At 40.8% G+C, this 26,616-nt stretch overlaps 1 protein-coding gene across 1 annotated transcript in view; it reads left to right on the top strand.

Annotated features, from left to right (window-relative positions):
• The first annotated feature begins 10,504 nt into the window (after positions 1–10,504).
• The window catches only part of mfsd2ab (MFSD2 lysolipid transporter A, lysophospholipid b), a 56,029-nt gene continuing 39,917 nt past the window's right edge, over positions 10,505–26,616 (top strand). Inside the window, 3 exon segments of the mRNA XM_052036112.1 lie at positions 10,505–10,675; positions 14,030–14,155; positions 17,777–17,911. Coding sequence (XP_051892072.1) covers positions 10,583–10,675; positions 14,030–14,155; positions 17,777–17,911 — 354 coding nt within the window. The 5' untranslated portion in view covers positions 10,505–10,582.

The following is a 26,616-nucleotide window of genomic DNA, read 5'->3' as shown; positions in this document are numbered from 1 at the left end:
GGTTCCATTTTAATTCTCCATTCATGGACTTTACTGGAGGTACTCAAGATTTGTGTACACCACTTCAGTGAGAAAGGGATAGCCACAACTGAGGGCAACCCCTCTATGTTACCATAAGTTCTTCCGTATAAATAACAAGAAATGTCAGATTGCCATGAGACACTAATATCAACAGCAGTCAACACAACATACTTTGACTCCTGGGCAAAGAGATAGAATCTGCACAGGGAAGATTTTGCAGTCCTCTGTTTATGGTATAATCATAGATGTCTATGCAAAGATGACAGGTATGATTTTGTTTGAAATAGGGAAGATGAGTTCCCACCTGCAGATTTCTAAGCAACAGAACACCAAGTCAGAGAAACAAGATATGCTGAAAAAGTGAACCCAAGTATATAGGTCTGTTTCTCTCACTGGGTGTGCAATGGAACTGGATTGTAATGCAACATGATGTAGTTTGATAAAAGTTATCCCGTTTTTAGTCACTTTGATCTTATCCACCGCCTCAAGCAAACAACTTAACTGCAAACTTTAATTGGATTTAGGTTGGATTTGCTGTTGTCAAATTTGCGGACATCTTGGACATATCAAATGCCCAGGTTATGAATAAAAAGACAACAGGTACAAGGTGCAGCAGACTGTGCTAAATGCAGTTAAACTCACTGTTTGGAAGCATGTCTTGGAACAGTGTCTGCAACAACATGAAGCAGTCAATTCCAACTCCAACATGACACAACCATGTTTCAGCATGTTGGCAGCTTCCTCTATGGAAATAGTAAGGTGGAAAATAATGTCATTGATGCTTTGAAATGAATGCTTACTGCACATATCAAAATTCTCATTGCACTATTTTAATGAGGGTTATTTTAAATGTATTAATTTTCTATTAAAAGAGACGAGAAATTTAATACAAAAGCATTAAATATTCATCAGAATGGTATCGGTCACCATTTTTAGAACAGAAAACTTTCAAATTCACTTACCTTCCTGAATTTTGGGTGCTAAATCTGGGGCCAATAATGAAAATTATTGTAATTCCAATAGAATAAAAGTATGGAGAATTCTATATATGGGAATCCACACAAGAAAACAGTCCAGGAAAATTAAAATCTACCCTAGGCAGCTTTTATTGAGCTATGGTTAGTTGGCAAGGAAATAGAAATATTCATGCTGATGCAAAATTTATCTCAATTAAAATATACAGCTGAAGCATAACTGGTGTTTTGATTCACACCTGAATTCCAGTACATTGAATCTGGAATTGCCTTACCTTTACATTGGATAACAAAAATATCTCATCCTCCACAACTGCAACCCTCCCTTTCAGAAGCAAAAGATAGAACATAAAGGTAGAAGATATAATAAAAACAAGATTGAAGTATACACCATTAGAAAATAAGAATTCAAACACATGGGAAAGGCTTAAAAAGAAATCATTTGTTACTTTTAACATAAAATTAGAAGAAATAATATTACCTTAGAATTAACATTCATATCCAGTTAAATTATATTTTATCACCATTTCCTTATTATTGGTTTGTAAGGTCTAAATGTTTGTTCATATTTTACATCCCATGATTAATTTCCAGAACAATTATAAAACTTTGCTCAGTGAACATGGAGACTGCCCTATGCGCAGCTGAAACTCCTTGTATTTCACTTTAAAGAGGTTAGTGTTTCACCTTCTCTACCAAGAACTAGATGCCTCAGACAGGTAATTTCTTTTTCCTTTTCAATCTTTTTATTAGTTTCCAAATTAATACAGATTAATATATAACATCGATGATTGTACATGTAATACAAAGAGATCAAGAGAACAATCATGACATGGATAATCATAAAAAATAATAAAATATATTTAAAAAAACCTTTAGATCTCACAATCTCTTAGTAGATGAATATAATATAAAAGAAAAGAAAGAAAAAGATTTATCGTATATATAAAAGAAAAAAAGAATCCCAAAATCAATAAAAAAATTGTAAATAATTTAACAAATTAAACTATAAAGAAAATTTCAAAAAAAGAGACAAAAAAAAGAAAAACAAAACTGGACTGAAATTTCTCAATGAAAACAGAGCAATATTATGTCGTCAACTCCATTCCTTTAAATTGAAAAGTTATTGAAAAGGGATCTATATCATATGAAAGTATTGAATAAATAGACTCCAAATGTCTTCAAATTTAAGCAAAGGATCAACAGTACCACTCCTAATTTTTTCCAAGTTTAGACATGATATAGTTTGAGAAAACCATTGAAAAGTAGTAGGGGGTATTGGATCCTTCCATTTATGCAAAATTGATCGTTTGGCCATTAATGTGACAAAGGCAATCATACGGTAAGTGGAAGCAGATAAATGGCGAGACTCTATCGTTGGTAGTCCAAAAATTGTAGTGATAGGGTGAGGTTGTAAATCAATATTCAATACAGTTGAGATAATATTAAAAATGTCTTTCCAATATTTTTTCAAAAGAGGACAGGACCAAAACATGTGTGTCAGAGAAGCCACATTCGATTTACATCTGTCACATACAGGATTTATATGGTGATAAAAACGGGCTAGCTTATCCTTTGACATATGGGTCCTGTGAACTACCTTAAACTGTATCAAAGTGTGTCTGGCACACATTGAGACAGGTAGCTTAATGCATGGAATACATGAAATGAGAATCATGAAACACAACTCATTGCAAATATTTTTTATGCAACATTTAGAGCTTTAACAATTCAGATGTGCTGTAATATCTCACAGTTAGTCAAATGTTCAAATCTCTTGCCTTGAGCCATTTTACCCAGATTTTTAAGAACATGCATTATTCATTTAACAGTAGGTTAAGCTCTAAACTTCGCTGTTCAGAGCAAAGAACTCCAAATGACTGTTACGATGCAACACGGCAGCTCACTTTGTTGGGTGAAATATGAAATACTTAGAACTGGGTATAGGAGGACACACACTCAAGGCACTATTAGGTTTTAGTAGTATGTGAGATAATACAAGAACAATATACTTTCATCAGGTGGCTTAGAATATCAAAAGCCCACTGACATTATTGTGTCTGATATGAGTTGAGATTAAAACTAGAAAGAGAGAGAACAAGACAAAGCTAGATCAACATTTGCAGAACAAAGAAATGTTGTCACTTGAAGAATTGATGAAAGAAACAAATGCTTAAAATAATTGGATATGTGCCATTGGGAGTACACGACAACATTGGTTCCCAAGCCTGCAGAAAGGGTGGTCCAACCCAAAGACAACTTGTGAGGCTGAGATAGCTCTCAGACATCTCGATTCAGCTGTGCTGCAGGAACTGCACAGGTAAAACATTTGTATCGCTGTGCAAAGATGAATTAAAGCTTTCTCTAAGTCCTGAATGATAATTATTGTTCCATACATTCAATCAGTATGAGAACCAGAGTATAATTTCCTTGTCTGAAAACAACTGCCAAGTACTGAACAGCTAAAACATGTTGAATCCTTATAAAGAGGAAATAAACCTTTATCTCAATTCTGCACTATAATTATGGCTCAATACCGTATCAGTATGAGAATGGGTGTATCATTTTCTTGTTTGAGAACAAAAGTTACATTTAATTTTGCAGTTATACTTTTAGCTGTTTGCCAACACTCTAACTTCTCCAGTTTAACCACATAATTGAAATATCTAATCCTGGAATAATTCTAGTAACTATCTTTTGTATCCTTGCCAAGGCTTTCTGAAAGTATGGTGCCCAGAACTGAACACAATACTCCAGAGTGGGCCAAATTGATTGCACAGTTTCCTGACCTTTGCAATTCCAGTTAACACATTATGAACCATCAAAGATTTAAGCACAAATACCTACAGCACTGTTCTTCCCCACTTACCTTCTGCTGTTTCTCCTTATACTTCCTACCAACATGTGTTACCTCTTAGTTTTCTGCACATGCTTTCACCTTCTGGGAATCTATCCATGTTCCCTTGGTCCATTGCCATCTTTCCCCTGGTTTACTACAGTTCTATGTTTTGTGTCAACCCCAAGTTTCAAAATTGCACCCAGTACCCCACCTGTGCAACTAATGTACGTCAAGAGCAATGGTGCTAAACCCTGGTGAGAACCCCTAAAAAAAACAACTATTTTCTATCGAAACACAAGAAATTCTGAAGATGCTGTACGTACCTGGAGCAATACACAAAAAGTGTTGGAGGAACACAGCAGGTCAGGCAGCATCCATGGAGGGAAGTAAACAGTTGACATTTCGGGCCGAGACCCTTCATCAGGACTGGCAAAACAGAGACACAAGAAATTCTGCAGATGCTGGATGTATCTGGACCAATACACTAATCTTGTATCCATATTATCTCTCCCTCTTTAGGTCTATGGGCTCCAATTTTGCTAACAAGTCTTAACAAACCAGTACAGACTCTGCTTTTTCTAATCCATGCCTAACGTGATTGTTCTTCCGACCAAAAACTTCCCCATCACCTCTGTTTGTCCTTCTCTGCCTTTTTGAACAAGGATATAATATTTACAATCCTCCAGTCCTCTAGGATCATCCCTGCCGCAAAGAACAATTGGAAGACTGTGGTCATCAACATCCCATGCAAACCAAACAACTTATCGCTTTAAGTGTAAAGCAAAAAATTGCAGGTGCTGGAGATCTGAAGTAAAATCAGAAAATGCTGGAAACACTTGGGGGCGGGGTCAAGTTTCAGACTGATATTCCCTCGTTGACCTGAAACATTAAATGTTTCTCTCCATCATGTCTAACTTGCTGAGTATTTCCAGCATTTTTATTTTCATTACCCATTTAATTTCTGCCAGCTTTTCTAATACATCCCCTTTATTTTTACTTCATTCAGTATTATGTCAGCTTCCTAACTTGCTATTGGTCTGGTGGAAACCTCTTCGTGGGTTTACTTTCCTTGGCCAATATTCATCCCTCAATTCAACACCACAAAGCAATTGATGGCTGAGGTTGGGGGGGGGGGGGGGGAAGGTTTAACTATAGAGTCCAAGTCCTTCATAAACCTTCAAGAAATGATGGGACATAAGCATTAAACTTAAGCATCAGAGTTTGTACTGAAGTTTTGGGCAAATATGGCATGACACAGTGGCACACCAGTCAGCACTTCTACCGCAAGCTCCAGCCACATGTTTGATACTAACCTCGGACGCTGACAGTGTGTCGTTTGCACATTCTCCCTGTCAACTTTTGGGTTTCCTCCAAGTGCTCCCATTTCCTCTCATATCCTAAAGATATGCCGGTAGGTTAATTGGATAGGTAGGTGGCAGAAGAATCAAGGGGGAGTTGACAGACACACGAGAGGGAATCGGTTATTGGGGGGCTGGGCCAGAAGAGACTCAATGTGCTGAATGACCTCCTTGTATGTTGTAAAAAAAATTTCCTTTCTTTCTTGCAAAGGCAGCACAAATATTAATGTATTTATAAATATATATATAAAGAGTGTTTTACAAATAGGCACAAAAAGTACTTATAACAACAGATCAGTTTATATGACATCAATACGTACTAAAATTATATAGAAAATCTGTAAAGACTCCATAAAGAATGGAATCCTATATGGAATCTTTCCCTGTCATGCTCTCAGATAGTGAGAGGAAAGTCATACCCATTAAGTCTAAAGTCATCCCAAATTTCATCTTTCTTTTCTTTACTTTAAAATTCTGAATTTCCTACATCCAAAATGGCAAAATGTTAATGGGACAGATATTGAGGGTTAATTTATTCCAAAGCAATTATGAGATTTGTCTACATCTATTCAACTTAACACCCGACTCCCTAACAATCCAGTCCTCCTTTATCAGTTCTCTGGTTTACTATTTTCTGATAAAGGGTCATCAACTTGAAATGCGAGCTCTGTTTCTTCCTCCACAGACACTGCCAGACCTTATGAGTATTTCCAATATTTTCTATTTTAAGGCATCCTTTGTTATTGTTAATACCAAGTTACTTCTCTCTCATTTATTGCACTGATCTTTCCTGTACTGTAATTCCAAGCTGTTGAGAAAAGACCAACAAGGCACTGCTTACTGAGTACAGCATTGTGATGACTTCAATTTCCTTTTGTGAGTTATGCAATACTATAGAGTACTACATAACTCATTCAGACTACATTTACCAAGTGAAACACCTTAGTGTCAATTAACAGTCAATTGAGCCTGAAGCAAGGTACATGCAAATGTTGCAATAGTCAATCATGTAAGATAATCTCTTAAGGTAATGACAATCCTGTCAACCTCAAAGAAACATTTAAACTTCACACTAATATACCTATATAACAAACATCAAGGACATTCACTCTACAATAAAGGGACCACATCCATATAGTTTTAACCAAAAGAATTTAGAAGAGTTTTTGAAAGTTATTAACTGATAAAATTGAAAATCTCTCTGTGAAATATGTTAAATATTCTTCCTGATCAATAATCTTAACGCAGACAATGAAACCAATTTAAAATTCTCAGGTACAAGTGCTGCAGTCATTGTTACAAGGCAATAAGAGGTCAAACCAATGGTCCCTGATGTGACCATGAGAGCTCATTCAAAATAATGGCTTAAACATTTTTGGTGAGGCCAGGTTAAAACTTCCATATCTGCTGGATTCAATTACTATCTCACTTAACAAGGAAGCTTGCCAGTTTCTTGCTTGTTCACAATTGGTCAACCACAGCACATGAGAAACATTCAAAAGAGCATAAAATTGGCAGAACTTGAGGATCAGTCCCATCCTGTCTTGGAAATCCAATTACAAAAGATACTGAACTCCAGTGAGTGAAACTTCAATGTTGCTACCAAATGGTTGCTCAATAATGCAACCAGATAGATCTTGGCATTGGGAACCTCTCACCACAATCTCAGCACTTCGACCATGGCATCTTATGGCTCAGTCTAGAGAAATAATGGAACTCTTCTAATGGAATCCTTCCTATTCCTGTTCAAATGTAAATGACGTTAATACCACTCAGTAACAAAGGCACACAGCAATAACTCATTTGAAGAAAACCAGCAAGACTTCATCAAGAGAAGGCAGCTAATTTTGAATACATTGTCCCCAACACAAGAATTTAATTGACAACACAAGCTTTGCAAGTCATCCAAGCATTACCCATGATTGTGGATTGCCTACAATGGATATAATTACATATAATAAATAAGAAGAAAACACAATATTCTTCAACTGGAAACCATTTGCAATAACTATTTTCCCCGTAACTTTCTCTCACTGTCCCAAAGGGACCAAGGGAAATACTTTAGTATTTGACTTTCAACTGAACCTGAAGGTACAGTAAAACTCTATTAATCAGGCACACTTAGGACTTCGCTGGTGCCATACTAGCAGATCTTCCAGACTATTGGACGTTACTCCAACACACTTTTAGTTAATCTTTCTTTTAAACATGTTACAAAGTAAAATTATAATTTTTCACAGTGAACAAGGCAAGTTTCAAAGGAGCATGAGAAACAGAACCAAGTCAGTTTCATGGGACCACAGGAACCCAGTTTATTAAACGGAGTATGGAACCAGGTCCCAATGTGTGAAAGGGAGTGCGTGAACCAGCACACAGTGAGTTATAGGGACAGTGAGAATCAGCACTTGGTGAGCCAGAAGGTGAACCATCAAGATTTCTGAACAGCCGGATAGCAGATCATCAAAGGTTTACTCTGCATATAAATGTTGCAATGGCAGAATATGGTCCCATTGTTAGCAAACACTTCCATCAAACATGGACCTCTCCAAATTCATCTTCATTAACTATGAAACAAGTCAAAAAATACAAAGAACATATTAATGTATAAACATTCCCACTCGAATTCTCATTTACATTGGCACATGTGCATGTGCTCTTTCCAAAGGAGATCACTCAAGCATAAGATCTCACCTGTTTCTCCTCCACCCTGCCTCAGAGGACAAGTTTAACATCTTAAGGTGGAGATCAAATGTGGCACTTTGATCTGTATGATGGATTCAAGACCACACAATATATTTAACAAATGCATCATTTTAGGAGGCAAGTCTTGATTATACTCCAGCAAAGACAAAATTGTGCCAATTAAAACCCGCAGAACATTTATGTTTTTAAAATCATAGCACCATTACCACTTGTGTGGCCCCGTTGGGGTGATACACCATTTCAACGTTTAAGGGGCTTCCCCACCCGACTCAGCCCCTCCATGTGCAGTAGCAGAGGCAGCCTATACTGTGGTCCTACCCTACAGAACCATCGCATTGGCTGCACCGAACTTCAGTGCATCCTTCAGCACATACTCCTGCATCATGGAATGTGCCAGTCAGCAGCATTACAGACATCTTGCTGTGCTGAAAGACCAACAAGTTTTGGGCAGACCAAAGGGCGTCTCTCACCAGGCTGATGACCTTCCAACAGCACTTGATGTCTGCCTCAGTGTGTGCCCCTGGGCCCATAGATCAGTCCTCTGTTATGCAGCTGGTTGGGATGAACCAAGACAAGGACCCTTGCATCCTTCTCCACAACCTCTTAGCAAATCCACAGTCTGCAAAGAGGTGGGTGACCGTCTCTTCCCCACGGCAGCCGTCCAGAGGGCAGCATGCATTGGGGATGATATTTCGTCTGTACAGTAAGGAACTAACTGAGTGCCCCTCTCACTGCCAGCCAAGCAAGGTCTTGGTGCTTGTTGGTGAGTTGTGGCAATGAGACATTGTCAGATAATTTGGATAGTTTACTCAGGGAACCACCCCACAGTATCTATAGGATCCCTGTCCCACAGCATCTGCAGGATGTCTCTGATCAACTGCCTGATCAACTTGTGGTCAAAGATGTTTGCCAGGAAGAACTCTTCTGAAGGACAGGTAGTGCAGCAACATCCAGCTGACTGGGATGTCAGAACAGTTTGATTCCTGAGCTTTCCATGTAAAATGGAATTTGATGTGTGTACTACACTTGACAAGTTTTTTTCTACTTAAACTATCTTTAATTTTGTAGATGTTTGGATAAGCAAAACAGATAAAGTTATTTTCTATTGTCTGGATCCTTTGTAGACTGGTAAACAAATAGCTCAAATTCTTTTACATACAAAATGTATTTTTATGTACACCATAAAAAATAGCCTCAGATCCAGAACAAATAAGGCAAGCATGAATCTCTTGTGTTTCTTTGCAAAGCTTCTAATTTTGAAAGCCTTGGCATTTCTGCTTAAATGCAAGATGAACGATTCAAAGAACAAAGTGCTGGAATTATTCAGCAGGTCAATAAATGTTTCAGATCAATGACCTTTCAGGTTGAAAGGTTAGAGTCATAGAATTGTACAGCACAGAAACAGGCCCTTCGGCCCACCATATCCATGCCAACCTTTATGCTCATCTACACTAATCCCATTTCCCTACATCAGGAATGTATCCTTCTATGCCTTGCCTATTACACTAAAGTCTGTCTAAATGTCTCTTAAACACAGTGATTGTATCTGACTCCTCCAGCCCTCTGGCAGCAGGTTCCAAATATCAACCACTGTGTAAAAAAGCATACCCCTTGTATCTCCTTTAAATTTCCTACCTCTCATGCTAAACCTATATTCTCTTGTCTTTGATACGCCCACGATGAAAAAAAGATTTTGACCATCTATCCTATCTATGCCTCCCATAATCTTATACACCTTTATCAGGTCACTCTTCAGCCTCCTTTGTTCCAGGGAAAACAAGCCCAGCCTGTACAATCTCTCCCCATAACTGAAGTCCACGATGCCAGGCAGCATCCTAATGAATCTATTCTGCACTCTCTCCAACACATTTTCTCATAGTGCGGTACCCAGTACTGCACACAATACTCCAAGTGCTTTCTAACTAGTGTTTTGTAAAATTGCAAGGTAACATCCCAACACTTATTTTCCGTGCTCCGGTCAATGAAGGCAACCATGCCACATGCCTTGTTCACCACCCTGTGGATCTGTGTTGCCACTTTCAGGGAACAATGGACTTGGACCCCTAGGTCTCTCTGTTCATCGACACTCATTTATAAACCAAATGGTCATCGGCCAGAACGGTTAACTCTGTTTCTCTCCACAGATGCTACAGAACATCTGCAGCATTCTGTGTTCTATTTCAGACTTCAGCATCTACACTGACTTGCTTTTTCGGGAACACGTTTAACAGCAGCCGCCTTAAACTCCAGGACAACCACCGGATCCCAAGAGGAGACTGACAAACGCATTCACAAGCTCACCTTTCCCATCCCCCACCCCAGCACCAGGAAAATCCATTCATTTTAAACCACAACTTTGTCGTTTTGAACTCATTGTCAACCGACAGGATTTTCCTGTTTTACCCTCAACAATATCAAGACTGCTGCGCAATTTCCAACGTTTTATTGGCCAAGAACAAAACTACGTTTCTATCCAGATTCGTATTACTAATGCACGGTTTCCTCACCCACCCACCCACCCACCCCCATCGTTTCCGTCTGAGTTCCTGAGCAACTGGTGAGTATTGTGGTGACACCCTTCATTGCTTACGTGGGCCCCGCACAAAACCGATGGGCGGGAAAGGAAAAGGCACAACTCGTTCATTCACTGAGTCCACGATGACGAGTTAAACGCGCTCACACTTACTATGGCCAGGGGAGAGGGTGGCGAGACTTATAGCACGGCGGCAAGCTTCCTTCAGCCCAAGACAATAACGCCCGATGATCGGACGCTGAAACAGGTAACTGGAACCAACTTTTCAGAAACGACCACAATGTAGGGGTCATTAGTTTAACATCGACCCAGAGAGTGGGGGTACCTTCCCAGTAACAAAAACTGTACGGAAAGTCACGTTTTCACTTTGTAGATTATTTATTATTCGCGTTTCAATAAAAAAAGGGGAGAATTGTCATTTGGTTCACGTCCCACGCGGAGTGGTTTCCTCTCCCTGCGCTTTCCCGGTGAGGACTGTGGGCACTGTGCGACCCCTTTCTCTCCCCCCCTCAGACACATGCTTGGAACATTTCTGCTTGACTTCCTCTGCTGAACCCCACCGCCCCCAAACATCGAGCCGGGATACCTACCCCAACCCTCTCCCCTGCCCACCAAGGTCACCCTCTCCTTGCCCAACCATCCCGGCCACTTCCCTTCCCTCACCCCTTCCTCATTCTGATTTAATGAGGAAGTACCGGATTCAGCTGTACGTGGTATTAGCCCGCGCGGTTTTCGACACGCGTGAGAGAAGTGCGAGTGAAATTATATCGGCCTTAAATAGAACCAACTGAAATAAAGCCGCCCGTTGCGCCCACTGAACTACCTAGAAGTCAACAGAGACACTTCCTCAGAACCGGATACAGATTCTCTGAGCCCTTCAAAACTTAATATTTGTCACGAACCAGCAACAAAAGAAACACACTGAGCATGATTCAGTGTTAAAAACTATTTTATTAATTACTAATGATAATACGTAAAATAAAAGTAAAAATGTTAGTATGTTAGAATTCAAAAATGTTAAACCTCGAACGTTAACCCCAAAACTAAACTCTTTGTGTGTGTGTGTGTGTGTGGCAAAGTCCAAAACTCCCAGTTCCGGAATGGTTCTTAAAGTTCAGTTCCACAAGCCATAAGGTGAAACATGAGCAAGGGCTTCTTCAACAACCACCATTGTCTGAAGATAAGACGTAGATGTAGAAAAACAGAGAGAGAGTACATACGAAATCCAAATGTTCCACGATGGAACCCAAACGACACTCCAGTGTTTACTCGGTAGTGACTTCCTCACCCCGAAAAGCATCCGAATCGTGGTCGTCCACACACAAATACCTGTTTCCTTCTACAGGTCAGCAACAAAGTGAACTCCACCGGATTACTTCCAACTTCCATACATGGATTTCTGTGGCAAACACAGTTATTGTTTCTCATCCATCGATAGAGAAAACTAGCAGGCTGGTGTCTCTCTCTCTCTCTCTCCTTCTTCTTCTTCTGACTTCTTCAACAATGTCATTACGTCCTTTATCTTCTATTGACGTAAGCACGCCCCACACACATAAATACACACACACTCTCTATCTTAAAGGGACTTTCACTGAGTCCGTAACATATTGCAAACTTATTTAAAAACACGGGAAAAACTATAAATCACTGATTGTTTTGTTTCCAGATCCAAGGCAAAAAAAGAACAGTACTTAGACCGACAGTGTCATGTCATTGCTTTTCAAGGCAAGCATTTCCTTCCAGTACTTTGGATGTTGGAAGAGTCAGGGTGGGAAGAAAGAGTCTGTCCATTCCCAGAGTCTGTCCATTCCCAGAGTCTGTCCATTCCAAGGGTCTGGGGCAATTTGGAATTCAACACCTCGATGTAACTAGTTATTTACTTTCAGAGGTTAACGCTGCCACTGTTGGAGACTTGAACTGATCAAAACCAGAGCACAATGTTGCAGTTGTGGTTAAACCCCCACGGCAGTTATATCATTTCGTTTTCTGGAATGTTCTGTATGCACCTTTTTAAAAAGTAATCTTCAATATACCTACATTCAGAAAGCTTAGTCTGCCTAATGTGGTTTGAGTTCAAGAAAGGAAAACGTTAACTATAGAATTCTAGCCTATGTACAGTTTAAGTGGGACAAGGGACATGATTCCTATAATTATAATTTACTTCACAATTTCTGTCAAAGTGCTGGATTACTGTGATATTGATGTCATATCCCTCCAATGCTTTGCTCATTTGGTCACAAAATTAATTCTATGAATTTTGGGAGGACTATTTAACTGAGAAAGTCATCACTGTCTTTAATTCCCATTCCTGCATGACGTGTGTTGATTTTCAGCAAGTGTCACTGAATGCCATATGAATGCTGAAATCCTGCTATTTTCTGCAAACCATTACAACTTATAGTTCAATAGCCTGTAAACCTTGCCATCTAGACTCACTGATACAATTTGTTCTTTTATTTAAGAAAAGCAAACTGTTGTGGACCTTCCTGTCATTCTGTGTATTGTGATCTGAAGATGCCCATAATCATGAAATTGTTCTTTCATTATCTAATGGAAGCATTAGACTATAATTTACTAAGTATATCATAATGAATACTTTCTAATTACTGCTAAGTGTGTAGGCTGAAATTCCCTATGATATTCTAAAAGACTGTACCTAAACAATTTGAAATAGAACATTTCAAAAATTCACTGCCTATGTCATTTAGCTTGGAAGAGGTTTGTGTATTTTTCATGCAGCTATTATTTTGAGCTGTATTTGTCCTTAATCATTTTCTCCTGGAGCAATTCTTTTAAAATCGTAAAATTCGTCACCTTAAATGACCTGCTTATTTCACAATGTGGTTGTTATTTCTAATATTAAGGTGCCGGTAGTTTTTTTTGTGAATTCCATCTTGCTCTTGTATTTGTTGTGTCTTCCAAAGGCAAAAGACAGTGAATAAGAATTGCCCAGTTTGCCAACTCCACACAGCCTCTAATACTTCATCTGTGCCAATTTTTTTTCATGTCAACAAGCTACTCAGTCACAAGAACGTCGTTGTAGAATTTAAACCCATTCATGCAAGTAAACTTGCCTGCACAGGTGACTGAATAGTAGTTGGGAGCAGAAAGCTTTATTCTAGCCCTGGCCGCCACCAACAACACCAGTTCTCTATCTAACCAATGGCTGCTGAGGCCAATTGTCAGCCCAGAACTGCCTTCCTGGCTCGGAACACATGGAGAATTAAACCCAGAACCTCATGATCCACATGGTTCCACTAGCCATTTCCAACACATTTTGAGGAACTACTTCATTTTAACACTTTGTTATTGAGAATTGTTACATGAATTCCTAAAATAGTGTTTTCCCTAAAATAGTAAAGCATGAAATATTTTAAGGAGTAGAGGCTAGAATCAGACATTTTTAAGTGTAATTGTTCTCATAGATGTCTGTTGTGATAGAATGTGGAAAAGGTTGTTTGCTTCAAATAGGCACAGGTACTGAAATAAATCAGTTTCTGATATTGTCAGTGAATGAGCTGAAGGCTGTCTGCAATCATAGAGAAGTCAATACATGTCAGGTAGTATTGTTTTCCTCATGTATCTCACTGTTTGTTTTCAGAGAGAAGCAAGAAAGAATCTGTCAGTGTGCAATAAGTTATGTTATGCTATTGGTGGAGCACCCTACCAGATAACAGGATGTGCCATTGGATTTTTCCTACAAATTTACCTGTTGGATGTTGCACAGGTGAGTCCAGCTGATTCAATAATATATTAATGTATGTTATTTTCCTCTAAGTGTTTGCTCCAGGTTAACAATTATTGCACTGAGGGCTTCCTTTTCAAATGTTCTTCATCACTAAGGAAATGGAAAATGAGTTGATGACAAATACTTGATAGATTTTGCTGAATTTTGGGATGTAAATGGAATACATTATAGCCTGTACTTACATCCTTGCCATGCAAAATGCTGAGTTGCTTATACTGAAAAGGAATTGCAGATTGTGCAAATTAAAGTTGCTTGTGGGATGTATTCCTGTGTGCTTATCATATTGCAAAGAACTCTAGAATTAAGAAATACTTTCCTCCCAATGAAGAACTGTAATTATTTCTGCTTTGGAGGATTTAAAACATTTCAATGAAAGGGGTAATTATCAAGACTTATTAGCTCCTGGCCATTCAGTATGTATGTGAAAATAAAAAAAAACTGCAGACGCTGGTAATCTGAAATCCAAACAGAAAACACTGGAAGAACTTGGCCAGTCTGGCAGCATCTGTGGAGAGAGAAACAGTTAATGGTTCAGGTGAGAGACCCTTCTTCAGAATCGGAAAAATAAGACAACAAGTTGGTTTTAAGCTGCTGCCACCATCTTTACAACTGAAAGCTAACCTTGTTTTCTGACTTTTTTTGAAGAAGGGTCTCTGGCCTGAAACATGAACTATTTCTCCTTCTGCAGATGCTGCTGACCTGCCGAGTGTTTCTGGCATTTTAATTCTGTGTATCATCCACATGATTTAATTTCTCTCCATACCGCCCAACTACCACCACCCCCCCCCCCCCCCCCCCCCCCAACCTCTGCTATACTAAGTAGCTACATCACGCAATGAAGAAAATGCGTGATTTAATCCTCAGTTCGTGCTGGTTTTAACTGACCACTAATTGGGGCATTGCAGTCTATCTCAGAAGGTCCGAGTTAATGAGCAGATTGCCCTAGATTACTGTCCATGAATCTCTTGTATATTTCAGACAAGTAGAAACAGGCAAAGGTTGCGTTGGACTTGATGCTAAGAGGACTAAATAGCTTGTTGACACCTGGTTTCGAGGAATTCAAATAAATAAGGCTCATCAGAAGATAGATGGGGCGGAGTTTGTTAGGTGTGTCCAGGAAGGATTCCTGACAGAGTATGTGGACAGGCCAACTAGAGGAGAGGCCATACTGGACCTGGTACTAGGCAATGAGCATGATCAGGTTTCAGATCTCTCGGTAGAAGAGCATTTTGGAGACAGTGACCATAACTCCTTGACCTTTACCATAGCCTTGGACAGGGATAGGAGCAGACAATAGGGGAATGTATTTAATTGGGGGAGGGGGAATTATGTTGCTACTATGCAGGAACTTGGGAGTGTAAATTGGGATCAGATGTTCTTGGGGAAGTGCACAACTGAAATGTGGAGATTGTTTAGGGAGTGCACGCATGGTGTTCTTGATAGGTTTGTCCTATTGAGGCAGGGTAAGGTTGGTCGAGTGAAGGAACCATTGTTGACAAGAGATGTAGAATATCTTGTTAAGAGGAAGAAAGAAGCTTACCTAAGGATTGGAAAGCAAGGATCAGACAGGGCTCTGGAGAGTTACAAGGTAGCCAGGAGGGAGCTTAAGAACGGACTTAGAAGAGCTAGAAGGGGACATGAGAAGGCCTTGGCGAGTAGGATTAAGGTAAACCCCAAGGCATTCAGAGGAAACGTGCCTGGAGTCTGAGGAGTTAGGGGAGGTCCTTAATGAATACTTTGCTTCAGTACTCACCAGTGGGAGAGACCTTGACATTTGAGAGGATGGCGTACACAGCCTGATACACTAGAGCACGTCGACGTGAAGAAAGGGGATGTGCTAGAACTTTTGAAAAACATTAGGATTGATAAGTCACCGGGGCCAGACAGGATATATCCAAGGTTATTACAGGAAGTGAGGGAAGGGATTTCATCACCTTTGGCGATGATCTTTGTTTCCTCATTGGCCACAGGAGTAGTGCCAGATGATTGGAGAGTGGCAAGTGTTGTTCCTTTGTTCGAGAAAGGAAGTAGGGATAACCCTGGGAATTACAGACCAGTGAGTCTTACTTCAGTGGTGGGCAAATTACTGGAGAAGATTCTTAGAGACAGGATTCATGAGCATTTGGAGAAGCATAGGCTGATTAGGGACAGTCAGCAGGGCTTTTTGAGGGACAGATTGTGCCTCATGAACCTGATTGAATTCTTTGAGGATGTGACAAAACACATTGATGAGGTTAGAGCAGTGGATGTGGTGTACATGGATTTTAGAAAGACGTTTGATAAGGTTCCTCATGGAAGGCTCATTCAGAAAGTCAGGAGGCATGGGATCGAGGGAAACTTGGCTGCGTGGATTCAGGACTGGCTTACCCATAGAAGACTGAGGGTGGTGGTAGATGGAGTGTATTCTGCCTGGAGGTTGGTGACCAGTGGTGTTCTGCAGGGATCTGTACTGGGACCCCTGCTCTTTGTGATTTTTCTAAATGACTTGGATGAGCTTGTGGAAGGGTGGGTTAGTAAGTTTGTAGATGACACAAAGGTTGGTGGTGGTGTGGATAGTGTAGAAGGTTGCTGTAGGTTACAACAGAACATTGATAGGATGCAGAGCTGGGCTGAGAAGTTGCAGATGGAGTTCAACCTGGAAAAGTGTGAAGTGATACACTTTGGAAGATTGAATTTGAAGGCAGGATACAAGGTTAATGGCAGGACTCTTAGCAGTGTAGAGGAACAGAGGGATCTTGGGGTACACATCCATAGACCCCTCAAGGTTGCCGCGCAGATTGATAGGGTTGTTAAGAAGGCGTATGGTGTGTTGGCCTTCATTAGTCGGGGTACTAAGCTCAAGAGCCATGAGGTAATGTTGCAGCTCTATAAAACTCTGGTTAGACCACACTTGGAGTATTGTGTTCAGTTCTGGTCGCCTTATTATAGGAAGGATGTGGAAGCTTTAGAGAGGGTGCAGAGGAGATTTACCAGGATGCTGCCTGGATTGGAGAGCATGTCATGAGGATAGGCTTCCTTCTTTGGAGCGGAGGAGGATGAGAGGTGACTTGATAGAGGTGTACAAGATGATAAGAGGCATAGACCATGGACAGTCAGAGACCTTCCCAGGCAAAGATGGCTAACATGAGGGGGTATACTTTTAAAATGATTGGAGGAAGGGGGGGGGGGGGGAATGTCAGAGGTAAGTTTTTTTACACAGAGACTGGTGGGTGCGTGGAACGCACTGCCGGCAGAGGTGGTGGAGGCAGATACATTAGGGACATTTAAGAAACTCTTAGATAGGCACATGAATGATAGAAAAATGGAGGGTGATGTGGGAGGGAAGGATTAGATAGATCTTAGAGCAGGATAAAATGTCGGCACAACATCGTGGGCCAAAGGGCCTGTCCTGCGTGTCTATATCGATTCAGATATGAAGGCCATTAAGGCAACTTCTGCACTGTCAACAGATAGATTATGTTGAAAAGTGTCCAGGGCACAAACCCTTGAGTTAAATGGTGCATTAAATTCATCTCCCTCTGGTACAGTTGGTTTATTTTTGTGTAGTTCAAAGAAGTCATTTTCTGCATAATTGTGTATCCACATTTCCTTCCATCACAGCTTGACCCATCATCTGCATCCCTGATCCTTTTCATTGGCCGAGCCTGGGATGCTATCACTGATCCAGCTATTGGTTTTTTCATAAGCAGAAGCAAATGGACAAAATTTGGAAGACTGCTGCCATGGTAAGAAGATGTTTGTGACTCAAGGCTTAACTTGTACATTGCTTCTGTGAATCAGCAAGGCATGTAAAAACTTTTATCTGTGAAAAGTTAGTCACTAAATGAAAATGAGAGAATTATGAAGGCTTGATGTATGACTAAACTTTGCACTTTTCTTTAGTGTTGTCTCACTAATCATACCTTATAACAAAATGGGAATGATATGTTTCAAATGTGGTTATCCAGGATAAATCCATGTCCATGCATTTGTAAGAACTGACAAAGCAGTGACACCTGGAGTTCTTCTTCCATGTTTTAGCCTTGTGACTGATTACAAGAGATCATCTTTTGCAATCGCAGAATTTTTTTTCCCTACCCTTCCTGGGAGGTTCAATGGTGCTGGTCATAGTGTGGGTGTTCTGTATCATAATGCTTGGGTCACGTGACATTGAGGGCTAAGGTTGATGGAGACCAGCTGATGGTTTCCACGCCAATATTTTCCCATGTTTGTATCAGGCAAAGCAATAATTTTTCCTTCTGTTCTAATCTTGGGCCAGTTAAAATACATTCAGCAGAGGAAATTTTACTGTCTGCCTGCTAGTGACCTTGGTTTCTTTAAATAAAAAAAAACTTCTGGCAACCATCCCAGTTACACTTTGTGAGACACCACTAGTAGGGTTCTCTATGGCTAGGACCTCACAGCAAAAGAACCTTCAAGTCATCAGGAGCATCAAGGAGTTAGTGGTAGCCCCCTGCCTCAAATAAGTAACAATTTGACGTCCAGCTAGGTCATGCCCACAGAATTAGTCAGAACTGATGAATATTCAAATCATTTCAATACACTGAACTTTTTCCAAGATACTAAAAAAAAGATTCCAACAACATTTTAAAATAAAACAACCAAACTCAAAGAACAAAAAAAGCTCTTAGCATGGTTAAGCTAACATCTTCAAATATTTAAAAAATATTTCCAAGCTTTTTCTTTTAAGAGTCATTTTAAGCAACAGTTTTATTAAACTTATAAACTCTCACCCAATATTTAGAAGCCACTTCCTCCCATACAACCCAGGGAGAAAATCCTCTTGTGTTTCCTCAAATAGATACAGAATACTCCGATGCATGCAAAACAGATTTATGTGGTGCATATAGCCCCGGTTTCTCTTCCACACTGAATTCCATGAGGTGTCCAGTGTCTGAATGCAATCTGTCCGGCAGCAATCTGCTCACAGTAATGGTGGGATTTCTAAGTTCAATTATACATGCACAAAAATTCCAGAGTTATTCTTACTGAAAGGGGCAAGAACTGTAAATACTGCCACTCTTGGCTGTCGTCGTCCTGCAAAATGCAAAATCCAGATCATAATTCAAAGTTACTTTTGAAGGTATGCCAGTATTTATGATATCACAGACAGTTCAGTCCCAAATGTCATTAATATTTTAAAACATCATTCTTCTGATAACATCCATTAGCAGCCCAACAGTGTTGATTTATAAAAACATGAATTGATTACATTTGCTGCATATTGACTGAGATCAAGTTTCACTGTGATTGGGGCAGAGGCACAGGAGAGAGAGTGGAGTGGGTCAGGGATCAGTGTATCCTAAGTTGCATCACATCCTGTTTGCCCACACCTGTGTACTCATCGACCTACGTAGGCTCCTGGTGTAGCCTCACCTCAAAGTGAAGTACAAATCATTCCATGACATGGCCTGCCCTCTTCCTGTAAACTTATCCAGCCAAACAACCATCCTCTTCTGATTTTCCCCAAATCCTTTCACTCTGCCACTGGTGGCTGTGCTTTCAGTGCTGACGCCCTGGAATTCTGTTTCTAAGCTTCTCCTCTTTTTCTCCTGTTAATCTTCTCTAAGCTTTCGGTGGCCTGTTTTAATATTTGTTTATTTGTCGATGGTGCCTGATACTTCTGTGAACTCCAAGCTCACTGTGTTAAAGGCTCTACAAAAATGCTGGCTGTTACTGGGAGCCAAATGAGCAAAGTTATTGCCTCAAGATGAATGTATTTTCCAACATCCAACAAATACTTCTAAAACTACATTGAAAACAAACAAATAAAAGCATGTTGCAGCACCCTATATGGATTGACTGAACATTTTTAACCATTATACTTTAAATGGACGATTCTTGTCTTAGTGCCCAAGGGGATTTAAGTTTTTTTCACACATAGTAGCCCTAAACAAAATGTAATACATGTACTTGTTCTTCTCAGACACCTTAACGATTTCATTGCGACCAAATTGTGCATATTAAAGTGATACATTTAAGCGTGCTTAGGGTGATTAGTTGAATGAATAATTCCTTGCAGTTTGGTTAGGTTGACTGAACATAGAGCCAATGCTGCTAAATGATGGCAAAGAGCAAATGGTGCGCCGGTTTTCTCCCACATTCTAAAAGACATACGGGTAGGTTAATTTGGGTTTAAAATGGGCGACGTGGACTCGTTGGGCCTGTTACCACGCTGTGAATAAAAATTTTTTAAATGCCAGTGCAGTTTTTTTTTGGTATTCACTTTCAGGATCTGGGAATCAATCACCAGCAAGCCCAGAATTTATTGCCCATCCCTAACTTGCCTTGTGAAAGTGGTGCTGAGTGTTGCCTTGACCTGCTGCAGTCCACTATTTACAGTTTCCTAGTGCAGTTTAAAGGGCCTTCATTTAAGGATCAAGTAGTACAAACTTGTTTGTATTACTGGAAATGGATAAATTCAGTGTTTCTTGATGAACTCTCTTTGGGTGGATACGCACAGTACAGATTGCACTTGCCTGTGACCTCCTGTCCTGCTTTCATCAGACTTCCTTGGGCAAGGAGGAGGTCCCTCAAGGTATGATGAGCAGGCACCCAGGGGTGCATCTTCATCACCCACACACTGAAGGAAGCCTGCTGTTCAGAAATGTTGCTTTATTTTCAAGGGTTCACTCTGGGCCTTTATGTGGATCTTTTGTTGCCTGGTCTTGCTTGGAGTGGCAGCCTTCCAATGCCACACGATGCCAGGGATGTGGAAACTCCTAACCAGGCAATCCCTCAATCTGCTTCAGATTTCTCCTACACGCGGCCTTAGTTGTGGCAGGCAGAGGCTTCCAACAGCTCCCAACCCCAGCATGTAAAACTTTAGGGAGCTTATGAAGGAAGGCCATGTTCTGAGTGGCCAGCTGTAAAGTGGAGCCTCGTGAAGGGGTTACAATGGGATTAATCTGGAAGGATCGGTGTTTTGCAAGCCGTTCTGCTGGGTTTATCCATAAATATTGATCAAAGCGTACAGAGCTCCCAGTTTACACTTCTTGCTTCCTGACAAAAATAATTAAAGTATAATTGTACCCATCTTGCATCCTGGATAGTGGCTTTGCAACTGATGCCAATAGTGACAGCATTAAAAGCAGCATACAGCAGCAAAAACAGCCTTTCAGTAGTGTGCTGGCTGAGGATTATGTAAACACTCCCTCCCATATTCTTCCTGAAGCTCACGATAGCAAGGAATGAACTTTAAATCTTGCCAGAACATTAAAGTAGCTATTTATTCTGCCCAATTAGGTTTGCTAGACTGAGTAAAGTAAAAGCTTTATCTGCCATTGGTAAAGCTGCCAGTGGAACCTTGGCACATTTGACAGCAGGATCTAACTCCCAGAGCTTGCTTTTCTGTGTTTGTGTTAACCTTGGGTTGTCCAGTTGTAAAAGATGGGTCACATGGTGTGGTTATGATGCCTCCAATGTGGTCCTTTCAGAGGAGTTGGACCAGGGTCATTCCTCCTTGAGTATACTGGAAACTGCAGCTTTTGATTTATGTCAGCAGCTGTCCTGGCTGCCTCACTGTGAAACTTATTCAGCTTTTCACTTTTCCTCTGGCCAGGTAAGGCAGCTGCTGTTGTATATAAGTAAAGGCACTTCTCCCTTTTACATCCATCAAAAAATTACAGCCCCATTTATGAAGTTGTGAATGTTTTCGATCCTTTGTTTACAATTAGTGTTGGGTACATTTGCCCTTAAAATTATGTATTACTTGAATCTAATGCCATTGATTCCATGATTATACTTGGCAACTTATCTTCTGTAAGTTATGAGAGATCCTGGAGATTTGATCCTTGTCAGAGCCAGGAGTATTAGTCATCGATGTGGTGCCAAGTATCATTGATAAAAGATTGGATGCTTGAATGAAAGAGATAATCATATTAAATAAGCATATGGAGGAATTTAAGATAGAGGGATATGTGGGAGGATGGGGTTAGATAGTCTTAGGAGTGGTTTGAAGGTCAGCACAACATGGTGGGCCGAAGGGCCTGTATTGTACTGTATTGTTCTATGGTTCTAAGAGGCTGTAAGTACTAATGAGGCCCGCATATGGCAATGCCCTGACTTTCTTCAGTGTTTTGTATGGAATTCATGCACTCAAATCAAGCTGAAGCAAAAGTTGCATCAGTTATGCTTTCTGTTCTACCCCGAATGAAGTTCCAGCCTCCCATCTAGCTCATTGCTGCAGCTGTCTTCTTCCCCACCAGAAACATTGCTCATTTGTGTTCACGCTTCATATGCAAAGAACAGTGATGGTCCTGAACTTGGTGGTTGTAGGGGTGGTGGAAGCCGATGGGAACTAGGTAGGCACTTGGAAGAATTGGTTGCAGAGGAATGGGACTGAATGGATTGCTCTGCAGGTAGATAGCATGGACTTGATGGCCCAGAGGCCTTCTCTACTCATGTGATGTTCTATGATTTCCCTGTCTGCTGAAATCCTCATTCATTTGACAGTTGAATACTCTTATATTCTCCAAGGTGTCGAGTCTATTTTCTCACCTCCACCTTTCACTAATTTAACCTAATCCAAAACTCAAGGATAATCTTAAAACCATTCAGATTTTGCCCAAACTTATTCAAACATTGAGTAAAGTTCTGCACCTTTTAAACATCAGGCTATCTATTGAAATTACCTTCCAGATGACCCTGGTTAAGGACACTATCTTTTCCTCTGCCTCTGCCTCTGAATTATTGTTTTCTTTTTCACTGCTCGAACCTGTTCTTGTACTGTTGTGGATGGATTGCTGAGTAGTAATATTACTACTCAGAAATTTTGCTTCAAAGTCATTGTGCCTTGCTATCTTTTCTTCTACTTGTTAAAACCCTACAAGGCACTATCCTCTTAAACATTTCTCCACATCCAAATAAATCCCCTCAATTCATACTTGATCACCCTCTGTTACCAGTGTAAAATGTTCTAGGATCTTTGTAGGAAGCATCACATGTATTAGGATGGAAGTGCAAGATCTTTTCTGTGCACTTGCAGTTAGCTGGTGTGATGCTTAGTGTGTGAACTGGAAGGTTCTAAAGTTGGGATTGAATCTCACTGAATCATAATGAAGACAAGAACGCTTCCCTGCAAACCCCACCAAATAAAGGAACTTCACCAGAGAGAACACTGTTCACTGTTTCCCCCACCTAATTTGCTTTCCCATTTGATTGACCATGATAATTTATTTTTGAACTGGCAAGTTATTATAGAATTAAGTGATCACGCACCAACTCAAAAGATTTATATCCTCAAGGAAATACTGTGGTTTATTTGAAAATTGCAGTGGACTGTTTGATATCCTAAAAGTAATTGAACCTCTGCCAGAAATTCTGAGCAAGGCATGAGCATGTTAATTCTCTCTGTAAAGTGAGCCCTGCCCCTAGTTTATTGGTATATTGCTGAAATCATTTATGCATTTTATTTTTTTATATAAAATTCTATAATTGGGATGTTAAAATGGAAACATTTCAGTTTGCTGTTGGGTACTGGTAGCAGGCCGTGGGCAGCTAAACAGCAGATGGTGGAACACTAAAAGTATTGTATCTGCTGGCCTATGTTGCTTGCACCTAAAAGCTGCAAGATTTATTTCAATCAGCAGATGCCCAAGCCCCTCTAAAGTTGCTGCTTACAGCCTTTGAAGAGTAGCACATAAACAAAGCCAGCACAGACATAATGGGCTGAAGGGCCTGTTTCTCTGCACTATGATGCTGTGACTCTAAAGCCCTGCAGTCTATTCCTTTCTTGCTGTTGCTTAGGTTGATTGGCAATTGTCCTTAAAATAAGCCCTTGCCTAACATAAGTGCAGTTACTCGCCAAGGCATCTTCCAACAGCACCTCCACAAACCTGTGACCTAAAGCACCAATAAAGGACAAAGACTTAAGGCACATGGCAACTTGCAGGTTCTCCCCCAAGTCACATACCAACGTAACTTGGAAAAATCTCACTGTTTTGTCATTGTCATGGGGATCTTGTATGGGGATCTTCCTCCCCAACAGACCATGTGAGTACTTTCATCAGAATGACTGCAGTGATTCAAGAAGGTGACTCACCATCACCACTTTGAGGAGAATTAGGGATGGGCAAAAAATGTTGCCCTTGCCAGTGATACCCAGAGCCCGTAAAGTGAATGGATGGATAAATAAGTTCATTAAGGTACATATCGGTTCTGGCATGTCTCTGAATTCCCTGGCTTTGTGTCAATGTGCAGTTGATGAAGGAAATGTTCATCTGCTCCCCCCTCACAAAGTAAAAATAGCTTAAGTCAGCTTTGTACTTTGCGATTTGAAAGCAAAATCTTGCAGCTGTTGGAAATCTGAAATAAAAACAGAAAATACTGGAGACACTCAGAAGGTCTGGCAGCATCTGTGGAGAGAGAAATGGACTTAACATTTCGGGGTCAGTGACCTTTCATCAGAACTGAGCACTCAGTGGGTGGAGGTGGAGAGAACAAAGGGCATGGCTGGTGGGGTGGAAAGGTTCAGTGGTACTTGTGGGGGTGCTGGCAAAAAGAGGTACATGTGAGGGAGGTGTAAATTGGAGGAGGCAAGTCCAAAACATGAAAGGGATGGGGTGGGGGAGTGACTGCTGGAAATGTAAGATGCAAGTCTGAAATGGTTGAATTCAATTCCTGAACACTAATGTGCCAAGTCAGAAGATAAGCAAAAGCGCCAAGACCGGTACCTTGAGCTTCATTGGAACAGGGTAGGAAGCCAAAGGCAGAGGATAGAATGGGAGTGGAATTGAAAAGTAGAGTTACAGGAAATTCTTACAGATGAATAGAGGTGTTTTTCAAAGTGGCACTCAGTATAGTGGAGGTCCCATGTGGTGAACACTGAAAACAGTGCACAAAAGAGTTCAAGAGTCAGGAAGTTATGCTGCAGCTTTATAAAACTTTAGTTCAGCCGCATCTGGAGTATTGCATTCAGTTCTGGTCGCCCCATTACAGGAAGGATGTCGAGGCTTTGGAGAGGGTGCAGAAGAGGTTTACCAAGATGCTGCCAGGATTAGAGGGCATGTACTATGAGGATAGGTTGGACAAACTTGGGTTGTCCTCTCTGGAGTGGCAGAGGCTGAGGGGAGATCTGATAGAGGTTTATAAGATTGAGAGGCATAGATCAAGAGCCAGTTTCTTTTCCCCAGGGTTGAAATGCCTAATACTAGATGGCATGCATTTAAAGTGATAGGGGGTAAGTTCAAAGGAGATGTGAGGGGCAAGTATTTTTACACAGAGAATGGTGGGTGCCTGGAATGCACTGCTTGGGGTGGTGGTGGAGGCAGATACGATATGGGCTTTCAAGAAGCTTTTAGATAGGCACATGAATGAGAGGGAAATGGTAGGATATGGACATTGTGTAGGCAGAAGGAATAAGTTTAGTTGGGCATTTTATTACTAATATAATTGGTTCGGCACAACATTGTGGGCCAAAGAGCCTGTTCCTGTGCTGTACTGTTCTATGTTATAAAATTGGATGAATTGCAGTTTAACAACTGCTTCATCTGGAAGGAGTATTTGGGACCCTGGGCAATGAGAAGGGAGGAGATACATGGGCAAGTGTTGCAGCCCCAGCTGTTGCTGTGAGAAAGGGACCATAAGACATAGGAGCAGAATTAGGCCATTCAGCCCTTCGAGTCTGCTCTGCTATTTGATCATGGCTGATTTATTTTTCCCTCTCAAATCCATTCTCTTGCCTTCTCCCCATAAGCTTTGATGCCCTTACTAATTAAGGACCCATCAACCTCCGCTTTAAATATACCCAATGACTTGGCCTCCACAGCTGTCTGTGGCAATGAATTCCACAGATTCACCACCCTCTGGCTAAAGAAATTCCTCCCCACCTGTTCTGAAAGGACATCTTTCTATTCTTAGGCTGTGCCCTCTGGTCCCAGACTCTTCCACTACTGGAAACATCCTCTCCACTCTATCCAGGCCTTTCAATATTCAGTAGGTTTTAATGAGATCCCCCTCATCCTACTAAAGTCCAGCGAGTACAGGCCCAGAGCCATCAACTGCTCATCATACATTAACCCTTTCATTCCTGGGATCATCCTTGTAAACCTCCTCTGGACCCTCTCCAATGCCAGCACATCCTTCCTTAGATACAGGGCCTAAACCTGCTCACAATACTCCAAAATGTGGTCTGATCTACACCTTATAAAGCCTCAGTTTTACATCCTTGCTTTTATATTGGGGCGGCATGGTAGCATAGTGGTTAGCGCAATGCTATTACAGCGCCAGCAAACAGGCTTCGATTCCCATCACTGTCTGTAAGGAGTTTGTAGGTTCTCCCGTGTCTGAGTGGGTTTTCTCCGGGTGCTCTGGTTTCCTTCCACATTCCAAATACATACAGGTAGGTTAATATGGGGTTAAAATGGGCAGCGCGGACTCATTGGGCCAGAAGGGCCTGTTACCATGCTGTAAATAAGAAAATAAAATAAAAAATAAATATT

This window comes from Pristis pectinata, chromosome 22 (assembly GCF_009764475.1).
Source record: "Pristis pectinata isolate sPriPec2 chromosome 22, sPriPec2.1.pri, whole genome shotgun sequence".
Classification (NCBI taxonomy): Eukaryota; Metazoa; Chordata; class Chondrichthyes; order Rhinopristiformes; family Pristidae; genus Pristis; species Pristis pectinata.
Note: the sequence above shows the minus strand (reverse complement) of the source record. Positions and strands in the feature narration are given on the sequence as shown.